A 24223-nucleotide genomic window follows, 5' to 3' on the forward strand; every position below is an offset into this window, starting at 1 on the left:
CACTCTGTCACCCAGGCTGGAGTAGAGTGTTATGATCATAGCTCACTGCAGCCTTGAACTCCTGGGCCTAAACGATCCCTCTGCCTCAGCCACCTGAGTAACTAGGACTACAGGCACACGCCAACACACCCAGCTAATTTTTTTAATTTTTTGTAGAGACAGGGTCTATTTTCCCTAGGTTGGTTTTGAACTTCTGGCCTCAAGCAATTCCCCCACTTCAGCCTCCCAAAGTGTTGGGATTACAGGCGTGAACCACCGTGCCCGGCTCGCAAACAACCTCTTATAACAGATTAAAGAGGAGTTTTGCAGTAGCGTAGAGCTTCGAGGAGCCCTCTCCAGGAGCCCAGTCACCCTGGGCGCCACCTCCACAAACTGGAAAACCCACACGATGGCATAATCTTTAAGTGTCCTTCAAGCTTTAGCGTTCCCTATCATTCCAGAGAAGTTGAGAAAGTGGTATGGGAAAGAATTAAGGTGTCCACGGCAGTATATTACAATGATTATGGAAAAACATTCCCATTTTGCTTGGGAAAATCAAAATGGCTTGGTCCCAGGTCTAGGCACAGCCCAGAAATGGGAGCATCACCAATGCGAATTGGGGGTCACCTGTGGGCTCCTGGATCGTTACCTATACACGTTCGCATGGACAATACCAATGCACCATGTCACCTCTCCGTTTCAGCTGGGTCACAACCTGCCAGATCCCCACCCACCCAGAACCTGGGCAGACCAGACACAGGCTCTAGGCAGGCGCCAATGTCCTAGTCTAGCTCCAGGGCCGGGCAACAGTGATACTCAGCCCAGGCACCACAATGATTTTGCTGTCCTGAAGGCAACTTAGGCTCAACCAGTCCTGGTGTCTGCCAGGCAGGCTCCCAACTCTGCCTCCAGCCCTCGCCCCTGGCTCTGGTATCGTATGTGTGGAAGGGGAGAGCAGCCAACTCTTCGCCGGGCTCTCTAACAAGTTCCGCGGGTCTGTTTGTTAAAGAAAAAATTCCAGTGGGTGCATCCAACACATGGAACTCAAGTACAGAAATTATATTTATCCGCCCCACTGCCAAGGAGATCACATGCCCCGTGAGTCACTCCAGATGTGCTCAAAAACAGAGTCTCTCTGTGGAAGCCCAGTCCCCCAATCCCAGAGAGAGTCAAATGAAGAGAGGTACCGACTCCTGTCCCACCCAGGACGCAGCCTTCAGCCTCCAGCCTTCTGAGGCAGAGTAGGCATTTCTGCACATCTGCAAAAGGAAGGGAGGGAAGCACTCCATCATCTCACTGGGAAGAACAGCGCGGGCATACCTGCAGCTACTGGGGTTCCATTGGGCTTGAGGGTCGATTCGTCACCTTTTGAAGGACAAGATGCATTGGAAGACGTTGCTGCTTCTGCTGTTGTATTCCAATGCTCAGGCTTCCATGTGCCACAGGTGGAGCAGGGGTGAGTTGCTTTTTATTCATTTGTTTGTCTGATGCTCATTATTCTTTTTTAAATGTAATTCAAAATTTGGAGGGAAGGACATTAGAAGCCCCGCACTCTCCTTTTATCTAATCTCTGTCAATTGCTTGATGCTTCTTGACATGTTCCCCCTTCTTAGAGGGTGATGGGGAAATGACACTGGAAAAAAATCAAAGCCCCTGAGGGAGCTAGGTCGAGGTGGAGAACCTAGAGAGCATCCCTTTCTGGTATCCCAGAGAGAACTCATTTCTGCTTCACAGAAAGTAGAACTCATTTCTTCGACTGCCCCCACCACCTGCAGCAGTTGGGCCAGACCATCTGGAGAGCAGGTGCTGAGGTCTGCTGCTAAAATGATGGAGTGATGGGGGCTGGGATGCCAAAGGCCTGCTCCCTGGGGGAACGAGAGCAGAAGATCTACAGGACGTTGCCTCCTCACCGGGAGGGGATGCATCTCTGCAGCCAGAGGTGGGCAGGTGAGGAGAGCAACCCTTCAGCCTCCGCCGCACCCACCGGCCCCACCACCTCCTCACAAAGGAAGGGGCCCCAGCAAAGGCTGTTCTCTCATCACTGACTTCCTCCCTCTCAGGATGTAGTTCCTCCTAGCTGGATGGCATCTTTTCTCCATTTCCCTGGGACTGGCTCTGCTTGGTAGACACCGGGAGCACCTCGAGCCAGAGTTTATCACTGTTAGGAAAGGAGGTACCCACAGCACTGCCCACTCTTCACCAATATGAACTGAAATCTTTCCACTGCCTAAAGTCAACTGAGTTCACTCTCCCAGAAAGAACTGCAACAAGAATGCGCTCCTTCAAGTCAGGCCAGTAGGTGTTTCTAGAGATGCAAAATTGGAAGGCAACTGGCATGGTGGCATGGACGCACCTCCTGCTGGCTTCTCAAGGACCGTGTCAGGGAAGGAAGGAGTGGCCGGAGTGGGGATAGAGCAGCGCAAGAGAAGGATCTGAAATGGGAGGGAGGCAAAAGCTACTGTACTTATGCTGGGTTTCATTTCCTCACGGTTCAACCTGATGTTAGAGACTTACATCTCTAACAGGGATATAAGTCTTTTGAGCTGAGCTGTGAAGTGATCATTGCCCAGAAATAAATAATACAGCATTCTTCATTTTTCTCATAACAACATTGCATACACATGCACATGCACATGTACACCCCTCCCTTTTCCTTTTTGAATTTTTAATGTTTAATTTCTGTGGGTACATAGTTGTTTGTATTTCTGGGGTCTATTAGATGTTTTGATACAGACATGCAGTGAATAGTAATCACATCATGGAAGATGGGGTATCCATCCCCTCAAGCATTTATCCTTCGTGTTACAAACAATCCAATGATACTCTTTTATTATTTTTGTTATTTCTTTACTTATTTATTTTTGAGATGGAGTCTCAGGCTGGAGTACAGTGGTGCAATCTCAGTTCACTGCAACTTCTGCCTCCCAGGTTCAAGCAATTCTCCTGCCTCAGCCTCCAGAGTAGCTGAGATTACAGGCACCCGCCACCACACTTGGCTAATTTTTGTATTTTTAGTAGAGATGGGGTTTCACCATGTTGGCCAGGCTGGTCTCAAACTCCTGACCTCAAGTGATCCACCCACCTCAGCCTCCCAAAGTGCTGGGATTATAGGTGTGAGCCACAGTGCCCGGCTCTCTTTTAGTTCTTTTTAAATATACAATTAAGTTATTATTGACTATAGTCACTCTGTTGTCACACATCCCTGTTCATGATGTGCACAAACTTTGAGGTAGCACTTGGAAGTAAAGAGCAAAGAGATCTTGGAGTTGGGTTCTGTCGCTCCCCTCTTTGTCACACTGGGGATTTGCTTATTAAACGGGATAATAATGCCCATTCTTCCTAATGCACAGGCTGTTACAAAGCCAAAAGGGATCATTTGACTTGCAATATGGCTTATAAACATAACAGCCACATCATGAGCTACTCTGCAAGGGACCTGATTTAAGTTCCATCTCTATTTGGCAGTGTGATCTCAGACAAGTCTCTTAACCTCTCTGAGCTTTAGTTCACTAACAGGTGACATTAACATCCATCACATCAATAAAACTCACCCTCATTGTGTTACTGTGAGGGTCATATTCAAAAATATAGAAGAAAATGCTTTGTAAATGACAAAGCACAATATAAATATTAGCTATTGCCTACCCATTTTTGAAAAATAAAAATTTTTCATTAAAGGAAGTTTGAGGCTCTTAACAGGGGAATCTACAGCAACATTCCGGGAGCAGCTTCTCTGGACCATGTCCTTCCACATCGGGGAAGGTCCTTCCACAGTGAGTTCACAATCCACTGACTCAAAGCCAGCCCATCTGATATCGAGGCCACTACGAGGCAGCGGATGTGACGTGCTAGATTAATGGCTCAAGTCAGCACTCAGAGTCAACAAATGATATGGAGTCCCTCCAACCATCATCAAATGTCTTCCACGTAGCTGATTTTTTTTTTCATTTTTAACATTTTTTTCTAATTATAAAAGAAATACACAATTCTTGCCATCTTTTTTTTAAGACAGAATAGGAGTCACACCCAAATGAATAACAGTTTTTCCAAATGTATTATTCATTTCACCTTCATCCTTACCCCCACCCTACCTCCAGCCTCAATTCAAAGTACTCCCTTTGGAAAGTCTTAGGGCAATCTCTTCCTGAGATTTTCCTCTTCCACCCCCTGCCCTTCAGCACCCCACCCCACTGCTACCCCACGTCCATCCTCCTACCCTCCTGCTCCAACACGTAGAAATGTAGACGTAAACCCACAGGCAATATGCACCCTGCTGTTAGGACTGTCTTTTTCCTACCATCCTCCCAGCCTTTCCCTAAGCGCTCTCTAGGATTCCACCCTGGGAGGCAGCTTTCCATGCCAGGATCCAGGATCACCCATTCCAGCCCCACCAGCTTGATGAAGACCAAATGACTCACCTGTGGCCAAGCCAGGAAAGCCACATCTACACACACACACACACACACACACACACACACACACACAAACACACACACAGGTGGCCCACGTCCCAGCACATACCAGGTCCTGCCAGGGCACTACTGGAAGGGGGAGGACTAGCCATACTTGAGAAACAAATATGCATCTATTAAGGAATATGAATATCTATGCTTTTGTTGAATACACACAAATTATTTTTTAAGTAGTTTAATAGAGCCGCCCTTCCATTTTTTGATGGAACTTATGTCATTTTCAGGTGTCCACTTTAGGGTTGTGTGTGTCCTCAGCCATGAATGTTCCATGAGGGAAAGGCCTGTGGTCAGTACTCAGTAAGTACTCACTGACTGCCAGCCATGGTGGTGCAGGCCTGTAATTCCAATGACTCAGGGGGCTGAGAGGCCAAGAGTTCGAGACCAGCCTGGAAACATAGTGGGACCCCCCCCTCCCATGTCTTAAAAAATTAAAATTAAAACAAATTAGCTGGGTGTAGCAGCATATGCCTGTAGTCCCAGCTACTGAGAAGGTTAAGGTGGTAGGATCACTTAATGCCAGGAGATGAAGGTGGTAGGATCACTTAGGCCCAGGAGGTCAAGGATGCAGAGAGCTATGATTGAGCCACTTCACTCCAGCCTGGATGACAGAGCAAGACCCTGTGTCCAAAAACAAAATTGTTTTAAGTATTAACTGCCCAAGTGCCCCATACAGAGCCATCTTCTCACTCCACAGTAACTCCATGAGGCAGGTGCTATCCTGGCCATTTACAGATAAGAAAACTGGAGAGTGAGGCAAGAAGTGAAGTGCCCCAGCTCCCCCAGCTGCAAGGGCAGGATTGAAGTTGATCCCCGAGGTCCATCTGCTGTCACAGTGCCCCATGCTCATTCGTCCGCTCTGCATATTTCTCCATCCCCATGGGCCACTCACCTACTCCCGGCAACCCCAAGCTCCCCCTACGTGGTGGAGCTTTCCAGCCAAGAGGAGCTGGCTGCCACAGCCCTCTCAGGAGCTCTCCCAGAGGACCCCCACGCACAGGGCCGAGACCCTGGCTTGCTCAGAATAGCACTGTGTTTACAGAGGGCTGGTCCAGGAGCCAAAAAGTAAATGACATCCGTCAGATCTGGCAAAAGATCTTTTACAAATGAGAGCTTTTCCTTTCCACACCCACTGTCCTTTCCATCAAGTTGCTTCAACTGATTCATTAAAAATACAGTTGTAGTTTGGCTTGAGATGGTCTGCAGCTTGAATCCTTTCCAACAAGCTATTTGCCACAAATGCTACACACAGTTCTGGGGAAAGCATGATTAGCCTGAATATCGTGCTACTGAACATATCGGAGGGATGGGAGGAAAGAAGAAAGAGACTTTTAACCCAGATTACAGAAAGTCAAAGAGAAGGTCGGGCTGCCCAACAAAGCCAGGCTACTCCACTGGAGTGCCTCTGGCTGTTTGTCTAGGCAAGAAAGCTTTGAAGGGCTAAGGTGTGGGGGAGGTGGGGGACAGCACTCACTGAGATCAATTAAAAAATAGCTTCTTCCAGGCCCAAAAAGGGACTCCTCAGGGATAAGGAGAGGGTGTGGTGGAGACAGAAGTCAACATCTACTTTCTGATCATTAGCCAAGACAAGAATCACAAATAAACTCTAGATTCACCCTATTAGAAAAGGAAGGATTTTGTAAGGCACTCTATTTGAAAAGAATAGAGCTTAGTGACCAGGGAAGGTAATGTGTTCCTATGGGATTATTTATTCATCTGATGAACAGGAAGGGGCATGATGCTAGGCACTGGGAGTGCAACAGTGAACAAAATAGACAAAATCCCATACCCTCTAGTGAGAGGAAACAGGCAACAAATATATTTATATTTTAAAATAGGTGATTTGTTAGATGATAATAAAGTAGGGACAGAGGCTAGAGAGTCCAGAGGGTTGTAATTTTAAACAGAGTCATCACAAAGAGCGTTTTTCTCCAGCCACATTCAGGTGCACAGGGGCAGGTGTGGAATGGGGAGAGCTGGACTGTGCTTTTGCCAAGCGATTGCAATGGAACAATAAAGGGCCAGGCGCAGTGACTCACACCTGTAATCCCAGCACTTTGGGAGGCTGAGGCAGGAGGATCACTTAAGGTCAGGAGTTCGAGAGCAGCCTGGCCAGCATGATAAACAACACCGTCTCCACTGGAAAAAAAAAAAAAAATTAGCTGGGCATGGTGGCACCTGTAGTTCCAACTACTCAGGAGGCTGAGGTGCAAGAATCGCTTGAACCTGGGAGCCAAGATTGTACCACTGCCCTCCAGCATGGGCAACAGAGCAAGCCTCTTGTCTCCAAAAAAAAAAAAAAAAAGAGGAACAATGAGGGAGAAAAGGAGAATCAAAGCAGGAGAGTGATCCTAAAAGTAGTTCTTTTACCTTGCATATCACATTATTATAAGTCAAAGTCAGAGTTTTGAAAAATATGTATGATCCATTTAAGAATACATTTTCTATCAAATGCATAGGCATTCCTTCATTCATCACTAACTACCATTTATCCTTTCTGGAATTATTCAGAACTGAAGAATGCCCAGTCTCTGGGCAGAGGTACCTACAAAAAAGAGCATTGTTCACTTATCAGTGAGATTGGGTTTTGCAGCCTTGGAGATCTGGATTTTAATCCCAGCCCTACCTCACATAAATCGGATGGCCTAGGGCAATTTTCTTAACCTCCAAGTTTCTTCATCTATAAAATGGAAAGTTCATATTTACCTCACGAGGTACCTATGGACAGCACAAGGCACACAGTGGGTACCCCTGAGCTATTGCATTATTATATCTGAGCTCCACATGTTAAGAGCTTTAGTCTGAGCTCCAGAGGTATCTCTCAGCAGAAAACATGGACAGAACATGCTATAACACATGAATCATGAACTCTGGATCCAGCTCCTGGACTAACTCAGTCCATGTGGCATGACCTTTAGCAAGTGAGTCACTTGTTCTATGCTGGTCGGTCCCATGTGTCCTAGATGCTCATTTGTGCAGGGAATCAAGGAGGAACTGAGCAGCGCTTGGTTTCCCCACCCCATGGCCAGCCTCGGCAGCCAACTTCCACACAAGTTGACCATTGAGTCTCAGGGCCCTTAGGACAGACACACTGAGTGGCCCTCATGGACACATTCACATCCTGAAGAAACGCCTGGACAGTGGGCTGGGCGGGGAGCATTGAATGGAGAAGAAAGTAAACAAATGGGCCCAATTGTACACAAGCAAAAGAGGCACAAAGTCCGTGCTTCTGACAGACATGTCACACCAACCTTCTTGTCTGAGGTTCAGTGCTCAGGTGGCACCTGGGGGGCGTGGGATCCTCCTGCCAGTCTCTGGTCTCCCCACCCCACTCTTAGAGGGGGTGCCGTTGCTAATGGGCATCCAGGGAGGAGCACTCAGGCCTCCCTCCCATCAGCCTTGTGAAGGCTGGGCTGCCCAGAGCACTTTACTCACAGGGAGCAGGGAGCAGGGAGCAGGGAGCAGGGAGCAGGGAGCTGAACTTAAAGCGACCTCCATAAGTTTGAGGGATGGGGCAGAAGGAAAAGGAAGAAAAACCAGCAAAGCCCTGAAGAGTCTCCAAGGCTGTTGTTTTGGTTTGGTTGTATCACTACCTAGTTTATGTTTTCTTAAATCATTCCAAAATGTATCCTGAGACTGCACCTAGAGCACTGCATTACACACACACAGAGGTGAGGCAGGGGCTGCACATAGCCCATTCGCTCCCTCCCAGGGCCTGGCAACCCTGATGAAACGTTTCAGGGTGGCGTGCAGCAAGATGCAAAACATGCGGCCTGGATGAAGAAACATAGAGGTAGAGAAGGAAAACCACCACGTACAGTGGGGTTCCCAGGAAAGTCTTCCTGCGGAAACAGGATTTTCTAAAATGTAGGAGCCAGTCTAGTTTCCAGCTTTGCACATAAACATCTTGGAGTTTGCCAGCCCTTGTTTCAGCCATCAGCATTTCTGGTGGGGTCCAGCCTTTGTCATTATGGACAAGAACATCTTGGAGTGATTGTACATTGTGAAATTTGACCTCTGTGTTGTGACATTGATCAGATAGAGCTATTTCTCACCCACCACCTCCAGCCTTTCCAGTGGAGATTCCCTCTAGGTCTTGCCTCACACAGGGAGTCAGATCTGGGCGGCTGCTGAACCACTGAGATGTCTGCCCTAGAGCTGGCTGCACTCCAGCAGCCTAAGGGGCATAACCTTCCCTACCCCTGCCCAATGCACAAGGTCAAAGCAGCCACAGAAATGTAAGGGGCAGCACTGCTAGGGCTGGTGGACCAGTACAGGGGTGGGGGTGAGGAAGGGAGGGAGAGAGACCCATCTTTAAGATTCCTGTGCTTCCCACACATACATTCTGATTTTTTACTTTTTTTTTTTTTTTTTTTTTTTTTTTTGAGACGGAGTCTCGCTCTGCCGCCCAGGCTGGAGTGCAGTGGCCAGATCTCGGCTCACTGCAAGCTCTGCCTCCCGGGTTCACGCCATTCTCCTGCCTCAGCCTCCTGAGTAGCTGGGACTACAGGCACCCGCCACCTCGCCCGGCTAGTTTTTTTTTGTATTTTTTTAGTAGAGACGGGGTTTCACCGTGTCAGCCAGGATGGTCTCGATCTCCTGACCTCGTGATCCGCCCGTCTTGGCCTCCCAAAGTGCTGGGATTACAGGCTTGAGCCACTGCGCCCGGCCGATTTTTTACTTTTTAAATGGATTGGTAGGACTTCTTTTTTAGCTTCTAGATATTGATCCTTATCAGTTACATTCATTGGAAATGCTTTCTCCCATTTGCTTGGCTTTTTCTTTTCTTTTTTTTTTTTTTTTTTTTTTTTTTGAGACAGGGTCTCATTCTGTCACCCAGGCTGGCATACAGTGGCTAATCACAGCTCACTGCAGCCTTGACCTCCCAGGCCCAATTGATCCTCCTTCACAGCTCACTGCAGCCTTGACCTCCCAGGCCCAATTGATCCTCCTGCCTCAGCCTCCCAAGTAGCTGGGACCACAAGCATGTGCCACCATGCCCAGCTAATTTTTTTTTATTTTTAGTAGAGACGGGTCTCACTTTGTTGCCCAGGCTGGTCTCAAATTCCTGGGTTCAAGTTATCCACCCGCCTCAGCTTCCCAAAGTCCTAAGATTACAAGTGTGAGCTGCCGTGCCTGGTACAAACTTACATCCTAAAGCAATAGCCATTCCCCTTGTCTGAAGGCTGAAGCTATTTCTAAGTCTCCACCAAACTATGTTATTATTCAGTACGATACCAAGAGTTATTGGAAATGACAGAGTTTCCATTATCAAGCTCAGCTTTGAATCAGGAAGTATTTTCTTCTTGGCTCTTTGAGAACTAGGGGTCCGCCTGGGGTGAGCATGTTAAAGGCATGTTGCTGTTCGCAGGGCAACAACTGAGTGAAGAAAGTCCAGGTCTAAGATCATGAATAACTTCCAGGCAGGCAGCCACAGGCTGGCTGTGATTACACAGAGCAGGAAGGGCTCCACGCCCTGACATTCCCTCCCTATCGCCTTCATCTGCTGGGACTGGGGTTTTTGTTTTGTTTTGTTTTGTTTTGTTTGTTTGTTTTTTTAAGGGAACAATACCTTTAATTTGGCAATAAGAGATCAATTCTCGCAGAATTAAAGAAGTCAAGTCGCTCTTAGATCCTATCCTAAGAAGGGGGTTTCATCCACCCCCTTTCTTCCTGGCGGGAAGAAAAGAAGAGCATGAAGAAAGAAACAGGCACACCTTGACCTAAGACCAACTCATCTCATACCAAGGAGAAAGCAGAGACAAAGCCCATGCCCTCTCTGTGCCTGCACTCCTCACCTCCAAGAACGTGATGACCTTGGGCTCTTCAGTTGGCCTTGTAAGGCCCCATCAGACAGGCAAGAACTCTGAATTGTTTTATGGTAGAAGGACACCATCGGCCTGTGATGTGGATAACACAGATCTGGCTGCCTACTGGAGCCTGGGAGCTGGAAAAAGTCCCAGTGCCTACGTTTCACTCCCAGAGATGCCCACAGATTGGCCTGGAGTGTGGTCTTGGGTATTCGGGTTTCTAAAAGTGCCCAGATGAATCGAATGTCTAGTCAAGGCTGGGAACCACCGGTCTAACCAGAGAGCGGCCACACAGCCTAGGGTCAGCGTCTTCCACACAATTTCAGGTCAGGCTCACTCTCACTAGGACAGTGGTTCTCAACCTTGGCTGTCATTAGAAGCACTTAGGAAGCTTTACGAAATCATAATGTGTTGGTTGCACTCTGGTTCAGTTAAATCAGAACTCTGGAGCCAGGTCCAAGAAACCGCTTTGGTGACTCTAACAGCGTGAACTAGTGGCGTCACAGACACCTCACTCTCCTGCGTTCCACCTGACACTACAGGCACTGGCAGTGGATGAACAGGGGCAAGGGCTTCCTCAAGTCATGAAATCTATGATTCTGTGGGAAACTGGCTCTTTTTTGGCAGACTCTGCTGAAATGCTGGGCTAGTGAATACTGCCATGGAGCTGATAGCTTCTTCCCCGAGAACGGTCTGGCAAAACAGAGCTGGTCACTCTGCTGGCCGAGGCGACCATTAGTGCAGGAATTTGGTCATCGACAGCTATGCCTGGCACACACCCTAGAAGCCTGCCAGGCTCTGCCACGGGTACAGAAATATAAAACTATATGGATCCCAGTCCTTGAGGAACTTGTAGTATCGATCATAAGTGAGTTACTAAGAAAGTAATTTACAGCAATACTATGATATATCCATCAGGCTTTTCTGGGACATGGGAGATCCCCACAAGTGAGCTTTACAGGAAAGTTCCTCTAAGTTAAAGATGTTTCCTTTTTTTTGTTTGTTTTTATCACTTCTGATGGAAATCTTTCTAAAATGATTTCCATCCTTCTCTGCCTTTTTTTTTTTTCTTTTTTTTTTTTTTTTTGAGATGGAGTGTCACTCTGTCGCCAGGCTGGAATGCAGTGTGGCACAATCTCGGTTCACTGCAAGCTCTGCCTCCTGGGTTCAAGCAATTCTCCTGCCTCAGCCTCCCAAGTAGCTGGGATTACAGGCACGCACCACCATGTCCAGCTAATTTTTGTATTTTTAGTAGAGATGGGGTTTCACCATGTTGATCAGGATGGTCTCAAACTCCTGGTCTCATGTGATCTGCCCGCCTTGGCCTCCCGAAGTGCTGGGATTATAGGGCCACCGCGCCCAGCCTGCCTTCTTTAACTGCGTACACTGAACATAATTTGACCCTTTCTCGGTGGCTCAAGGGCACTATTATCAACTAGCAGAGCTGCCATGTATGATTAAGCAAAATATGCCTGTGCAACTTCAGGAGGTGCCAACACCTTATAGTCTTGATTTTTACCGTTATTTCCCCAGTTTTCTGGTAGATCACAATCAAGTGTCTTAAAGAAGCTGTACCTTTTTCTCTCAGCTGGCAGAGGGCTTGCCGATCATTTCTGCACAGTGCCTGCTCCCCAGAGGGGCCGTGGAGGTGACCAGGGCTATTTGCTCCTAGCCTGACGTGGTCATAGAGAACTGTAATTTATAATGATCTTTCCTATACCCTCTGATGTTCTGTCTTCTCCCTCACTTGACCCCAGCCAGTGCCTAATTCTTGCTATCCTACGTACCTCTAGTAGCCATTCATCTTCCTCCAGTTACCACTTCTACATGCAACCACTGGGGAACAGCATTGTCAAGTCACTGACTTTATACTAAATGCATTCCTAAATCAGCCAGCCTTGGCTGGGTGCGGTAGCTCATGTTTGTAATCCCAGCACTTTGGGAGGCCGAGGCAGGCAGACCACTTGAGGTCAGGAGTTCAAGACTAGCCTGGCCAACATGGTGAAATTCTGTCTCTACTAAAAATGCAACAATTAGCCGGGCATGGTGGCACGCACCTGTAATCCCAGCTACTTGGGAGGCTAAGGCAGGAGAATCACTTGAACCCAGGAGGTAGAGGTAAGAGTCAGTCAAGATTGTGCCACTGCACTCCAGCCTGGGTGACAGTGCAAGACTCCATCTCAAACAAACAAACAAAAAAATCAGCCAGCCCTTGGAGAAAGCTCTGAGCTTGACCCCACAATGATGCCCTAGATCCAAGGGCCAGGGTCTTGTGCAGCTCTCTTCCTTTATTTTGTCACCTGTGTTCAGATTCTTGGCAGCTATATTTTGGATGTGCCTGAGGTAGCCAGAAGCCTGATCTTCTGATTTAAAAGGGCATAAACCAGCACTTCATAGTGGTAACATGCTAAGATGTGTGCTGTGCTATCAGGGAACAGTGTTTTCAGGGAACTCACCCATCGACTTTGGAGCTTTTTGTTTGCTCATCATTTCTGCTTTGCTTTATTTTGCTTTGGTTTAATATAAATTCCCTAAGGCATGTGTATCCCTAGGCATATAGATTTTACAAAACTTTCTCAAATGGTTCTTCCTTTTTCTTTTTCTTTTCTTTTCTTTTCTCGTTTTCTCAGATGGTTCTGATGAGCAGCCAGTTTTTCAGCCACTGGTCTGGCATGCCTGAGAGCTTTCTAGGCCACACCAGGGGGGTGTGTCACCTCTCTCCTCACTCTATGTCCACCACCACTTTCAAGTCAGTCCTTTTTTTTTTACATGGAGTCTCGCTCTGTTGCCCAGGCTGGAGTGCAATGGCGCAGTCTCGGCTCACTACAACCTCCACCCCCCATGTTAAAACGATTCTCCTGCCCCAGCCTTCCAAGTAGCTGCAATTACAGGCACCTGCCACCGCGTCTGGCTATTTTTTTTGTAATTTTAGTAGAGACGGGGTTGCACCATGTTCGCCAGGCTGGTCTCGAACTCCTGACCTCAGGTGTTCCACCCGCCTCGGCCTCCCAAAGTGCTGGGATTACAGGCGTGAGCCACCAATCCTGGCCAAGTCAGTCCATTTTAAAGACTCCTTGACTACCCCGCAGGTGGATCAGAGGGAAAAGTTCTGGGCGCGCACAGCAGCCAGGAACTCACTGTTTTCTTTCTTTCAGCCGTGCTCTTCCCTGCTGCCCACCGGCCAAAGAGGTCCTCATCGCTGCCATTGAACCCAGTCCTGCAGACCTCCCTGGAGGAGGTGGAGCTGCTCTTCGAGGTAGGCAGAGGGGAATGTGCTCAATCCAAGTCACCCAAAAGGCACTGCACTTTCTCTCTCTTTTTTGGAAAAGGAGAAGTGACCTGAGCCCCTGACCATGAGTGACCCCTGCTGTGGTAGGGACTAGCCTAATTTGTAGAGGTCACAGAATCTTGCTCATTCAGAAAGTATTCTTCATGCCTCCTGTCTTTCCCACATGCTATAACAGAGAATGATGGCGTTAGGAGTTCAGTTCAGTTTAAATTAAAATTAGAATTGGCCCATAGGCATCAATCCTGGCGCCCAGGCAGCAGAGTGTGGCAAAATTCCCACGCAAAGGCCTCGAGGCAGGACTTGCCAGGAAATGCCAAGCTGTTGTCTGGGTGCAGCCATGTCTCCAAGGCCCTGCATGCTGTGACAGCAGTGCTGTCTGGATGAGCTGCCAGCCCAGCTGGGTTTCTGGAAGCCACGGACCACCCTGGCAGCTCTCTTCCACTGCCTCTCACCTTGCATCACTGAGACCCCACTCCTCCTCCAAACCACAGGGTCAGTTTCCCAAGGCCACCCAGATTGGTTCAGTGTTATGATTCCAGGCTCGAGATCTGAGCTTTAGTGCTAGCTCTGTCACCCGTCCGCTGTGCCACCTTGCATAAGCCATAGTTTCTCTCTGGGCCTGACTCTCCTCATCTGTTAAATGAGAGAATTCAACTATGCTGTCCAAAATTCCCGTCCCGCTGTGACATCCTCTGACTCCATGCACTAGGACTGTCTGGTTAAGAAAGAGACAGCTGGGCCAGGTGCAGTGGCTCGTGCTTGTAATCCCAGCACTTTGGGAGGCTGAGGCAGGTGGATCACCTGAGGTCAGGAGTTCGAGACCAGCCTGGCCACCATGGTGAAACCCCATCTCTACCAAAAATACAAAAATTAGCCAGGCGTGGTGGTGTGCACCTGTAATCCCAGCTACTTGGGAGGCTGAGGCAGGAGAATCACTTGAACCCGGCAGGTGGAGGTTGCAGTGATCTCAGATCATGCCACTGCACTCCAGCCTGGGCGACAAAGCGAGACTCCATCTCAAAAAAATAAAATAAAATAAGAGATAACTTGCTGTAGCCATGTAGTTAAGTCAGGGGAGAGATTTCAAATCCTGCCTTGGGAACCAGACTGGGAAATGCAGAGTCTTTGCCTAGTCTTGAACATGGGAGTCACACGAAGAGATCTGTATTTCAGAAAGATCATAGACAGTGCCATGGAGGATGAACTAGGGCAGGGGAAGACGGAGACAGAGAGAAGAGTTAGGATTTGGAGTCATTCCGTCCCGACTGTGAGCCTGGCACTACGCAGGGAAGTGCATGGCAGACCCAGTTCCTACGCTTAGTGGGCAGGTGAGAGAAAAGGGCAAACGTCTGTATCCCACTTGATTCCTAGCACAATCCTCTGCATCCTTCAAACTCTGAACATTTTTCCAGAGGTCTTATAGTAAATATAAAGAAACTAGAGCTATACCCAAATAAATAGATTGTTTGCCAAGGATGTACTTCTTGACTTTTCCAAAAGCTGCCAAGAAGAATCAGTTAGAACATCAGTCATTTGGCTTGGCGCAGTAGCTCATGCCTGTCATCCCAGCACTTTGGGAGGTCGAGGCTGGGGGATCATCTGAGGTCAGGAGTTTTCGAGACCAGCCGGACCAACATGGTGAAACCCCATCTCTACTAAAAATACGAAAAACTAGCTGGGCATGGTGGCAGGAACCTATAATCCTGGCTGCTTGGGAAGCTGAGACAGGAGAATCTCTTGAACCCGGGAGGTGGAGGTTGCAGTGAGCTGAGATTGTGCCACTGCATTCCAGCCTGAGTGACAGAGTGAGACTCCATCTCAAAAAAAAAAAAAAAATCAGTAATTTTATGACCTTTATGTCTGAACTCTTTTTTGAAAGCTGGTTTAACACAGAAGAGAAACAGGAAGGGACCAACAGCCCGATCCAGTCACACCTTGTCTTTGAATAGAAAAACCAAGCTAATGCAGAAAGAGTCTCCCAGCTTCTGCCTTAAAATTATCTGAAATAGTTGATGCTTTAGATGATCTTTGTTGGGTGGGAGAAAGAAAGGGAAGAAGGAATTTATCCAGGACACTAGAAACTATAATTAGTCCCTTAAATACTGGCTTTGAACCAGGCACTCTATTAGCTTTGTCCATATTTGTCTTATTTACCTCTCACAATATCCCAGTGAAGTAGATGCTGTTACTAATTATTTACACAGAGAAGGAAAGTGAGGCTCAGAGAAGTTAAGTAACTTGTCCAAGATCACACAGCAAGTGAGAAAGTCACAACTGGAACTCAGGTCTCTTGGGTTCCAAAGCTCTTTTGGCAGCTGCCTCCCTAAGGGAAGGTGTGTGATAATGAATACAACTGTGTCCTCAGCAATGCCCCACTTCATATTTTTGCACATTCACGTTTCTCACCAGTTCCTGCTGGCCGAACTTGAGATCAGCCCTGACCTGCAGATCTCCATCAAGGACGAGGAGCTGGCCTCCTTGCGGAAGGCCTCGGACTTCCGCACTGTCTGCAACAACGTCATCCCCAAGAGCATCCCAGACATCCGCCGGCTCAGCGCCAGCCTCTCCAGCCACCCTGGCATCCTCAAGAAAGAAGACTTTGAAAGGACAGTGCTGACCCTAGCCTATGCGGCCTACCGCACAGCCCTGTCCCATGGCTATCAGAAGGACATCTGGGCGCAGTCCCTTGTTAGCCTCTTCCAAGCCCTGAGGCATGACTTGATGCGCTCCTCACAGCCGGGAGTACCTCCCTGAGAGACTGGCCCACACCAGGACCTCGGAGCAGGGACCAGCACAGTAATCCAGAAAGTCTTCATTCTCTATTCCATTTACAGAGACCAGCAACAAAACACGTACCGCTGACACAGAGCAGCAGAGATCAAACACAGTAACGCCGATGCTCTTTTCTCCTTGTAGTTTCCTAGAAGACACATCTGATTCATGCCATCATGTGACCTGGAAGGGCTGGAGTAGTAATTCAAGATGCCTCCATGGGCAGAATGGGTTGCCTGTGGCAGGCAGAGGTCTGATATGCTTCAACCCAGAGCACCAGCCACACACACTCAAGAGTGAAGACAGGCCGGGCACAGCGGCTCATGCCTGTAATCCCAGCACTTTAGGAGGCTGAGATGGGAGGATTATTTGAGGTCAGGAGTTCAAGACCAACCTGGGCAACACAGTGAAAACCCATCTCTACTAAAATCACAAAAATCAGCCGGACACGGTGGCGCATGCCTGTAATCCTGGCTACTCAGTAGGCTGAGGCAGGAGAATCATTTGAACCCAGGAGGTAGAGGTTGCAGTGAGCTGAGATCATGCCACTGTACTGCAGCCTGGGGAACAAAGTGAGACTCTGTCTCAAGAAAAAAAAAAACATTAAAAAAGGATTGAGGAAGGAGCTAAAGGAGACATCATGGCAGGAAGATGGGGGACAGATTCCTTCGGTCCTAAGGGACTAGGGTGCTGGGATGAATGAACATTTTTCCAGAGGTTCTATAGTAAATATAAAGAAACTAGAGCTATACCCAAATAAATATATTATTTGCCAAGGATATACTTCTTCACTTTTCCAAAAGCTGCCAAGAAGAATCCATTAGAAAATCAGTAATTTTATGACTTTCATGTCTGAACTCTTCTTTTTTGAAAGCTGGCTTAACACAGGAGAGAAACAGGAAGGGGCCCACAGCCCAGTCCAGCCATACCTTGTCTTTGAATAGTAAAACCAAGCTAATGCAGAAAGAGTCTCCCAGCGAACAAGGTGGCATGAAGACCCGTGCCTGTCTGTCTTCATGTGAAAATAATTTAGCATCATCAGAGCACTAAATGCTCCAAATAAAAATGATTTTCAGATGACAGAATTCTACCCTTTCAAATGCCAAAACTTTCCTTTTAGAGATATTGACTCGGTATCTATTTAAACTATACATACATATCACCTTAAGCTTTTGTTTAGTGTAAGATCATCATTTAAACATTCTTGTGTGTGTGCGTGCGTGTGTGTGTGTGTGTGTGTGTGTGTGATATGAGAGAGATGGAGTCTCGCTCTGTCGTCCTGGCTGGAGTGCAGTGGCACTATCTCGGCTCACTGCAACATCTGCTTCCTGGGTTCAAGTGATTCTTCTGCCTCAGCCTCCCAAGTAGCTGGGACTATAGGCGTGCACCACCACACCTGGCTAATTTTTGTATTTTTAGTAGAGACGGTTTTTTACCATGTTGGCCAGGCTAGTCTCGAACTTCTGGCCTCAAGTGATCCACCTGCCTCAGGCTCCCAAAGTGTTGGGATTATAGGTGCAAGCCATTGCACCCGGCCATATCATCATTTAAATATTCTAATGAAGAAGTTGGATAAGATAATCTCTAAGACTCCTACCTATGAAGTTTCTACAATCGTTTAACTGTGAGATGCTATAAGGAGAGCACCTGGACCTAAGAAGTCTGCTCAACTGTTTGTACCGACGCTGAGAGGTCCCAGACTCCTCATTCTGTGTTCAGTTCTGAGTTTTTCTGCTGTCTCCCTCACTGTCAGACTATTAGAGCATATTTTTCTTTGTTGCCAATACAACTTGCCCTTCACAGTCTGTTCTTTCTTAGCTGGCCATCGCCTACAAACTAAGATAGCCAGGCTTGTTATAATTCTATGTTAAATAAGAGTTAATAGATAAAGGCCTCTGCTAGGGGTTGAATGTCTGGGTCCTAATAAGGATTCCTCATTAGCTCAGAGATCTTTCTGGCTTCTCCTAAGTTTACGGCTGTGTTCTGCAAGCTAAAGCTGCAATAAGTCTGATCTTGGAATGAGTGAGGATTTATTGGGCTAAATTTGATTCTGAAATGGGTATTTAACAATTGTCATTTGATAAGGATGAGGTCTGGACTCCTTCAAAATCTTTGAGCAAATAAGCTTTGCCTAGCAGTGCTACCTGCATGATCTTTTTGGAGAAATACTGGGATGCAGGAAGAAGGTATTCATCATCAGAGAAAAACACAGTTTTGCATCCTGATATTCTCAGGCTCAGAAGATTAGTAAGTCTCAGTCTCTCTTTCTCATTCCTTGACCATACTGCTCTTTTACCTCCTTCAAATACAGATTCTGATGTATGCTTTTTTTGTTCAATCTTTCTCTTTCTAAATGTACATGTTCTCTCTGACACGGTCACTCTGCTTGTCTCTTTCTTTCTTTGTTTTTTTTAGTTGGTAGCTCTGCTGCTCTATATTTGGGCCCAGTTCCATATATCTTTGGGTCTGTTTTTCGATGCATCTGCAAGACTCTTCTGCTTGACTTTTGCTCTATCTCTGCTGACCCACACTCTAACACTCACTGTCTGTCAGTCTTCTCTGGGTATCATTGTTTAAATAAAGCAAAAGTCAGTGTACAGACAGTGTTGGGATCGCCCAGAGGCAGATAAACACGGTAGCCTACCTTCACTGTTTGTACTTTTCCTAGATGTCAGGTGGGGAGTGGATTAGCAATGGCCTCAGTCCCTAGACACTGTGCAATACCCTGATAGTCAGTGTCCCGCCCTGAGGCTCCACTCCCTTGACAATGGATCTGAAAACTTTCTTGTACTCAGAATCATCAGATAGAAAGGCCCACCCCTGTAGTCCCTGACCACCATGTTATGTAGATGGCTGCTCCCAGTAGTTAAGAAATCCATGAATGGGAGGATGGTTCCCAGGAACACTCACCCAGCAACAAAAAAATTAAACACAAATTGGGGCCTGAATTTCTGTGGCAATCAATGACTGAAAAAAAAAAATAGAAAAAAGAAGGACATGACTTTTTTAAAGACAGATGAAGACTCGTTTTCAGTAACTAGAATCCTAAAAACTATTTTAATCTGAATGCAGATAATTGTTTACCCACAGTTTTATAACAATGACTTCATTGACATGCAGAATCGAATACTATGATCACCACCAGCAGCCAGCAAACCCTATTCTTTGCCCAAGGAACAGTAGAAATGTAGACTAGACAGACAAACAGGGTCTCCTATTTTGCCTCATTAGTGCCACACTCTACACAACTAGTCATGAAGGGGTCACATTTGGTTATAATTACTATTAGAATAATATGGGAGTGTGATGTTTATAGTGGAAACTTGCCCATGACTTATGTAACCATTTCTGCTGACAAATTTTAGGATCTAAAAACTTTGTGGTTTTGTTTTGTTTTTGTTTGTTTGTTTTTTGAGACAGTCTCTCTCTGTCCCCAGGCTAGCGTGCAGTGGCGCCTCTGCCTACAGGGTTCAAGCGATTCTCCCACCTCAACCTCCCGAGTAGCTGGGACCATAGGTGTACATCACCATGCCCTGCTAATTTTTTTGTATTTTTAGCAGAGATGGGGTTTCACCATGTTGGCCAGCCTGGTCTCAAACTCCTGACCTCAAGTGGTCTGCCGGCCTTGGCCTCCCAAAGTGCTAGGATTACAGGCGTGAGCCATCGCGCCCGGCCCACGATCTAAAAACTTTCTACGTTTCCTCCATCGTTGGCATCCTCACAGCTATCTCCAGTGTCACTCAAGAGACATCAACAAACATTTAACTGCTGAAACCTTCATTGCTCTGTCACCTCACCTTGAATCTAACAAATCAAAGTATTTCTGCAGGTCCAACAGTCTAAAATTAAATGCTTGTTAAATTATTTTGTACAACACCCCTTACTTTCCTAATCCATTTCAATATCTTATTTTTTTTATTGTGGTAAAAAACACATCACGTAAAATTTACCATCTTAACCATTTTTAAGCATATAATACAGCAGTGTTAACTCCATGAATGTTGCTGTACAACAGACCCCCGGAACTTTCTCATCTTGTAAGTCTGAAGCTCTATACGCATTGAACAACTCCCCCTTTCCCCCTTCCCCCTGCCTGCCCCAGCTCTTGGTACCATTATTCTGCTTTCTGTTTTTGAGAGTCTGACTACTTAAGATACCTCATACAAGTGGGATCTGGCTTACATTTCTTGAGCATTGTATTCTGGAAAAGTGTTTCCTTCCTCTGAAAAATGGGTAGAGTTCTGAAGGAGAACTACTGGTGTTATTGTATCACTTGCTGTACCTATTTTTATTTAACAAATATTCGTCTACGGTATAATAAAAATGTCATGATTGAGTTGCTCACCGGAATCTTTGTTATCTCAGAGTATCTCGCTGAGGAATCTGAAATGGTTCATGGGTTTAACAGTGGATGTTGACTTCCACAGCTGCTTATAATTATCCGGTGTCTTTAATGTTTGCGACCAAAACATCACACGTGGTACTGTTCATTCTGAGTTTCAAAATCATAACCAAAAAAATGAGGCCAGAATGTAGTAAATACAGTAGCCAGTCTTTAACATGCATTTAAAGAGTTGAGTCATCCTAGCCCATCCTATGATGGCAAGATAATTTCAAAGGGGACCTGGGCTGTCCACAGTTGCACCTGCCTTAAAAGTCAAGAAGAATTTGTTTTTTGGGTGACTTCCCTGGTCACTTTAGCCTGGGGATCATTTCCAAGTAGTATAGCTGCAGATCTTGGAACGCCATTCCTGTGTTCTGTGAATTCAAGACAACGTGGGTTTTATAACCCTTTGACTCTGCTCAGCATCTCCCAGATCAAGGTAAGGTCATGTTGCCAGGAACCACTACTTACAGAATGTTTGGGCTTTTGCTTTTGCTTTTCTTCCTTGCCCCAAATCCACATGTCCGTTCTGAGAAAAGAAGCTAACAACTTCTTCCAGTCTGTAAGCAGGAGAAATTCCAGAGTTCAGCTGCAGCTAAGACCTTGTCCCTGAACTCGTCAACTTCTTCCCTGCCCTCCCACCTCCTCCTTTTGTACCAGCCAAAGAAGGGCTTCGGTTTCCTTTTTGGAGAGCCTCAGAGAGAAGCATTTGAGCACCCACTTTAGCCAGAGAGTCCACTGACATCTGGGCATGAGACTGGCATCTAGACTTTGCCAGGGAGGCAGCTGTACTTTCCAAAAGATCTGGAGTCTTTCTCACGGGCTCATACCCTCGGCTGGCCTAGACCCTTTATATTCCCCCCTGGTGCTGAGGCGAACGATCTTTGCCAGCAGGGAAGTCTGAAAGGCTTAACTTTGTACTCTCTGAGGCAAATTCTCCAGAAGGAATGTTGCATTTTCTCCCTGCCACCAGGAACATTCCCTTCCTAAGGTCTAGATCAGCAGGTGGCCCTCCCAGCCAAAGCTCTGTGTCCTATGATCCGAAACAATAAAGCTGTGCTTGGGTACGTGAGATTATGTTTACGATGATGGTCATCACTCCAGCCGTAGGAAGTTGGAGAAACTGAAAAATAAGCTTAGCAGGCTGCCTAGGTTCTGCGGAATCAGCAAGCCCCCGCTGTGACCAATCAAGAGCGGCCTCGGCGAGAGAAATTAACTCTTTCTTTTCAATTTGCTGATTGGCTTTGAGGAGTGGGCGGAGCTACTGCCTCTGTCCCGGCTTCCCATTGGTGGATGAAAGTTAAAGGTGGGCCTCCAGTAAGTTTTTGTCCTTTGATAAAAAGGAATGTCGTGGGGACTTTTCTTTTCTGCTTTGGAGGCCCAGGCTCAAGGCAAATTATAAGTAGGGAACCAATCTGAGGGAAAGACATGTGAACAGAGTTAAGATACCAGGTCCTGGGAGCGACCAGCAGCCCCACCTGAAGTCCGCCAGCAACTCTGACAAGCTCAGGTGCTTGTTTTAAGGAAAGGGGCTACTAGATTCTTACGAACAGGGAGCCTAGGTAGGAGATGAAACAAGGACTCCCCAAAATAGGTCATCAGAGGGAGGAAAACTGATGGAGAGCACAATATGCTCTGAGCGTTTTTCATGTTTTTAAGCTTTTAAATGATTTCTTCAAGGCCGAGCAGCAGCAGCAAAGGTGTGGTTTAATGGATTAAGAGGGTTTTTGCTGACACCTAGAATGAAGTTACTCTATTACTAATCAAGCCGAGAGAAGGCCCACTATGCCCCCGTTTATCATCCTTTCCCAGTTCCTTTTTGCTGGTCACAAAACGATGCTCATCAATCCCACCTAAAGCAGGAAGCCGGGAGCCCAGCCTCTTGCAGAAACAGCGAGGGTATAACTGCCCTCCAGTTCTGCCCCCAAGACGAAGGAGGACTCTTGGAAGCCAAGAAAGGTTTAAGAAGTCTCTCTGGATAGAGAGCAGTGCCCAGGGAGGAAGCCCTTCGCCGGCAGAGCGGGGTCCGAGGACGAGCTGGAGAGGACAGCGGCGCGATGGGCCTGCTGCAGGGCCTGCTCCGAGCCCGGAAGCTGCTGCTGGTCGTCTGCGTCCCGCTCCTGCTGCTGCCTCTGCCCGTCCTCCACCCCAGCAGCGTGAGTACCGACCTGCGCCCGCCGGGGGTCAGGGAGTCAGTGGGAGGGCAAAGAGGGGAGGTCGATGGGGAACATGGGGTGCTCAGCAGTCCCTCAAAGTGGCTTGTGGTGGGTTTAAAGAAATGGAAGGGTTTTTCTGGAGGAAACCAAGATACCTTCTTCCTAAAAGCTGTCATGTTCATCTCCTATCCCAGTCCCAGTGCCCCAACCCCATGGCCTCCACCAGGGGTCAGGACAGAGTAGGGGCCTTGGCAGAAGTGACTGATGGATGTTGCACCAAGCAGCAGGCCAGCCCGCCCCAGCAGCCAGGGCCAGCGACACCCATGCAAACGACATGGTGCATCTGTGTTTGTCCGGAATTCACCTGGGACCCTGGTTATCTGAGAGCCCCTGGAGACACAGAAAGAGCTCCCAACAGTGGCACTGAGGAGAAGGCTGGGGGAGGAAGAGAACGGTGGAGCCAGTCTGTGGTCTGTGGTGGCATCCTGGTGGGCTTCGATGACCACAGTTGAAGCTCTAATCCCGAAGGCTTCTATCAGCTTTAGGGAATGAATGAGTAGAGAAGGAACGAAAGAAGAGCTTGGCAGGCTGCCCCGGTCCCATGCATGTGGCCTTGAATTATTTGTGTCTTCTGTGTTTTCTTCTCTGTGCCCTTGAAGGACAGACAAAAAGTGGCACGATAAAAAAGAGATAAGAGCCCTCAAACTCTACCCCGTGAGCTCATTCTTCACCTGGTTTGTGTGAACAGAGGAACCTGAGCTCTGGCTCCGCATCCAGCTTGACTGTCACACCCTCCCCGTGGTCACCTACTTCCCTTCCCTTCCTTCCGCTGTTCTCTTCCTCCTGTCTGTGGCTTGTCCCCGTCCTCCAGCTGGCACTGCCCTGGAGACTTTAGGAAAAGTAAGCTAAAACAGGTTAATCATGTTTGTAGGAGGGGGAGTAATTCTTCTACTCTGCTCCTTAAGTAACTTGGTAACCAAGATTAAGTTAAAAAGTTAAACAGAGGGGATTAGGATGGCTCTTCTCAAAAACAAACTGGCTTAAATCTTTCATAGAATAAATACTCCAGAGTGCCAGGGAGATGCCAATTAAAACTGGGCTGGGATTAGCAGACAGTGATTGCTGCTGACATTTTTCCTGGACTGTTCCCCAGTCAATTTTCTGCTTTGTCCAAATGGGTCTGATTTTTTTTCTTTTTGTGTCTTTTCTTGTTTTTGTTTTTTCTCAATGTCAGGTTGATATAAGGGACTGTTACCAAGGGACATATTAGCCTCCTCTCCTAAGCAGTATCAGGAACCTCTCATATCTCCTGGTTGAGTCAGCCCCACCTTTGGGGACCTTGGCCACAGCCCACAGAAGGCACA

General features: G+C 47.3%; 2 protein-coding genes across 3 annotated transcripts in view; both read left to right on the forward strand.

Annotated features, from left to right (window-relative positions):
- Positions 1–1099: 1099 nt before the first annotated feature.
- On the forward strand, positions 1100–20669 carry LOC105471327 (family with sequence similarity 180 member A). Its single transcript, XM_011723768.3, has 3 exons — positions 1100–1435; positions 13414–13514; positions 15957–20669. The coding sequence occupies exons 1-3, from the start codon at positions 1360–1362 to the stop codon at positions 16299–16301; spliced, it is 522 nt and encodes a 173-aa protein (XP_011722070.1). The 5' UTR covers positions 1100–1359; the 3' UTR covers positions 16302–20669.
- Positions 20670–21911: 1242 nt separating this feature from the next.
- Positions 21912–24223, forward strand: part of LOC105471326 (solute carrier family 13 member 4) — a 48201-nt gene continuing 45889 nt past the window's right edge. For both annotated transcript variants that reach the window (XM_011723765.3, XM_011723766.3), the window contains exon 1: positions 21912–22859. In XM_011723765.3, the coding sequence (XP_011722067.1) occupies positions 22761–22859 (99 nt within the window). In that variant the 5' untranslated portion in view covers positions 21912–22760. The remainder of the gene's footprint in view (positions 22860–24223) is intronic.

Source organism: Macaca nemestrina, chromosome 4 (assembly GCF_043159975.1).
Source record: "Macaca nemestrina isolate mMacNem1 chromosome 4, mMacNem.hap1, whole genome shotgun sequence".
In the NCBI taxonomy this organism is placed as follows: domain Eukaryota; kingdom Metazoa; phylum Chordata; class Mammalia; order Primates; family Cercopithecidae; genus Macaca; species Macaca nemestrina.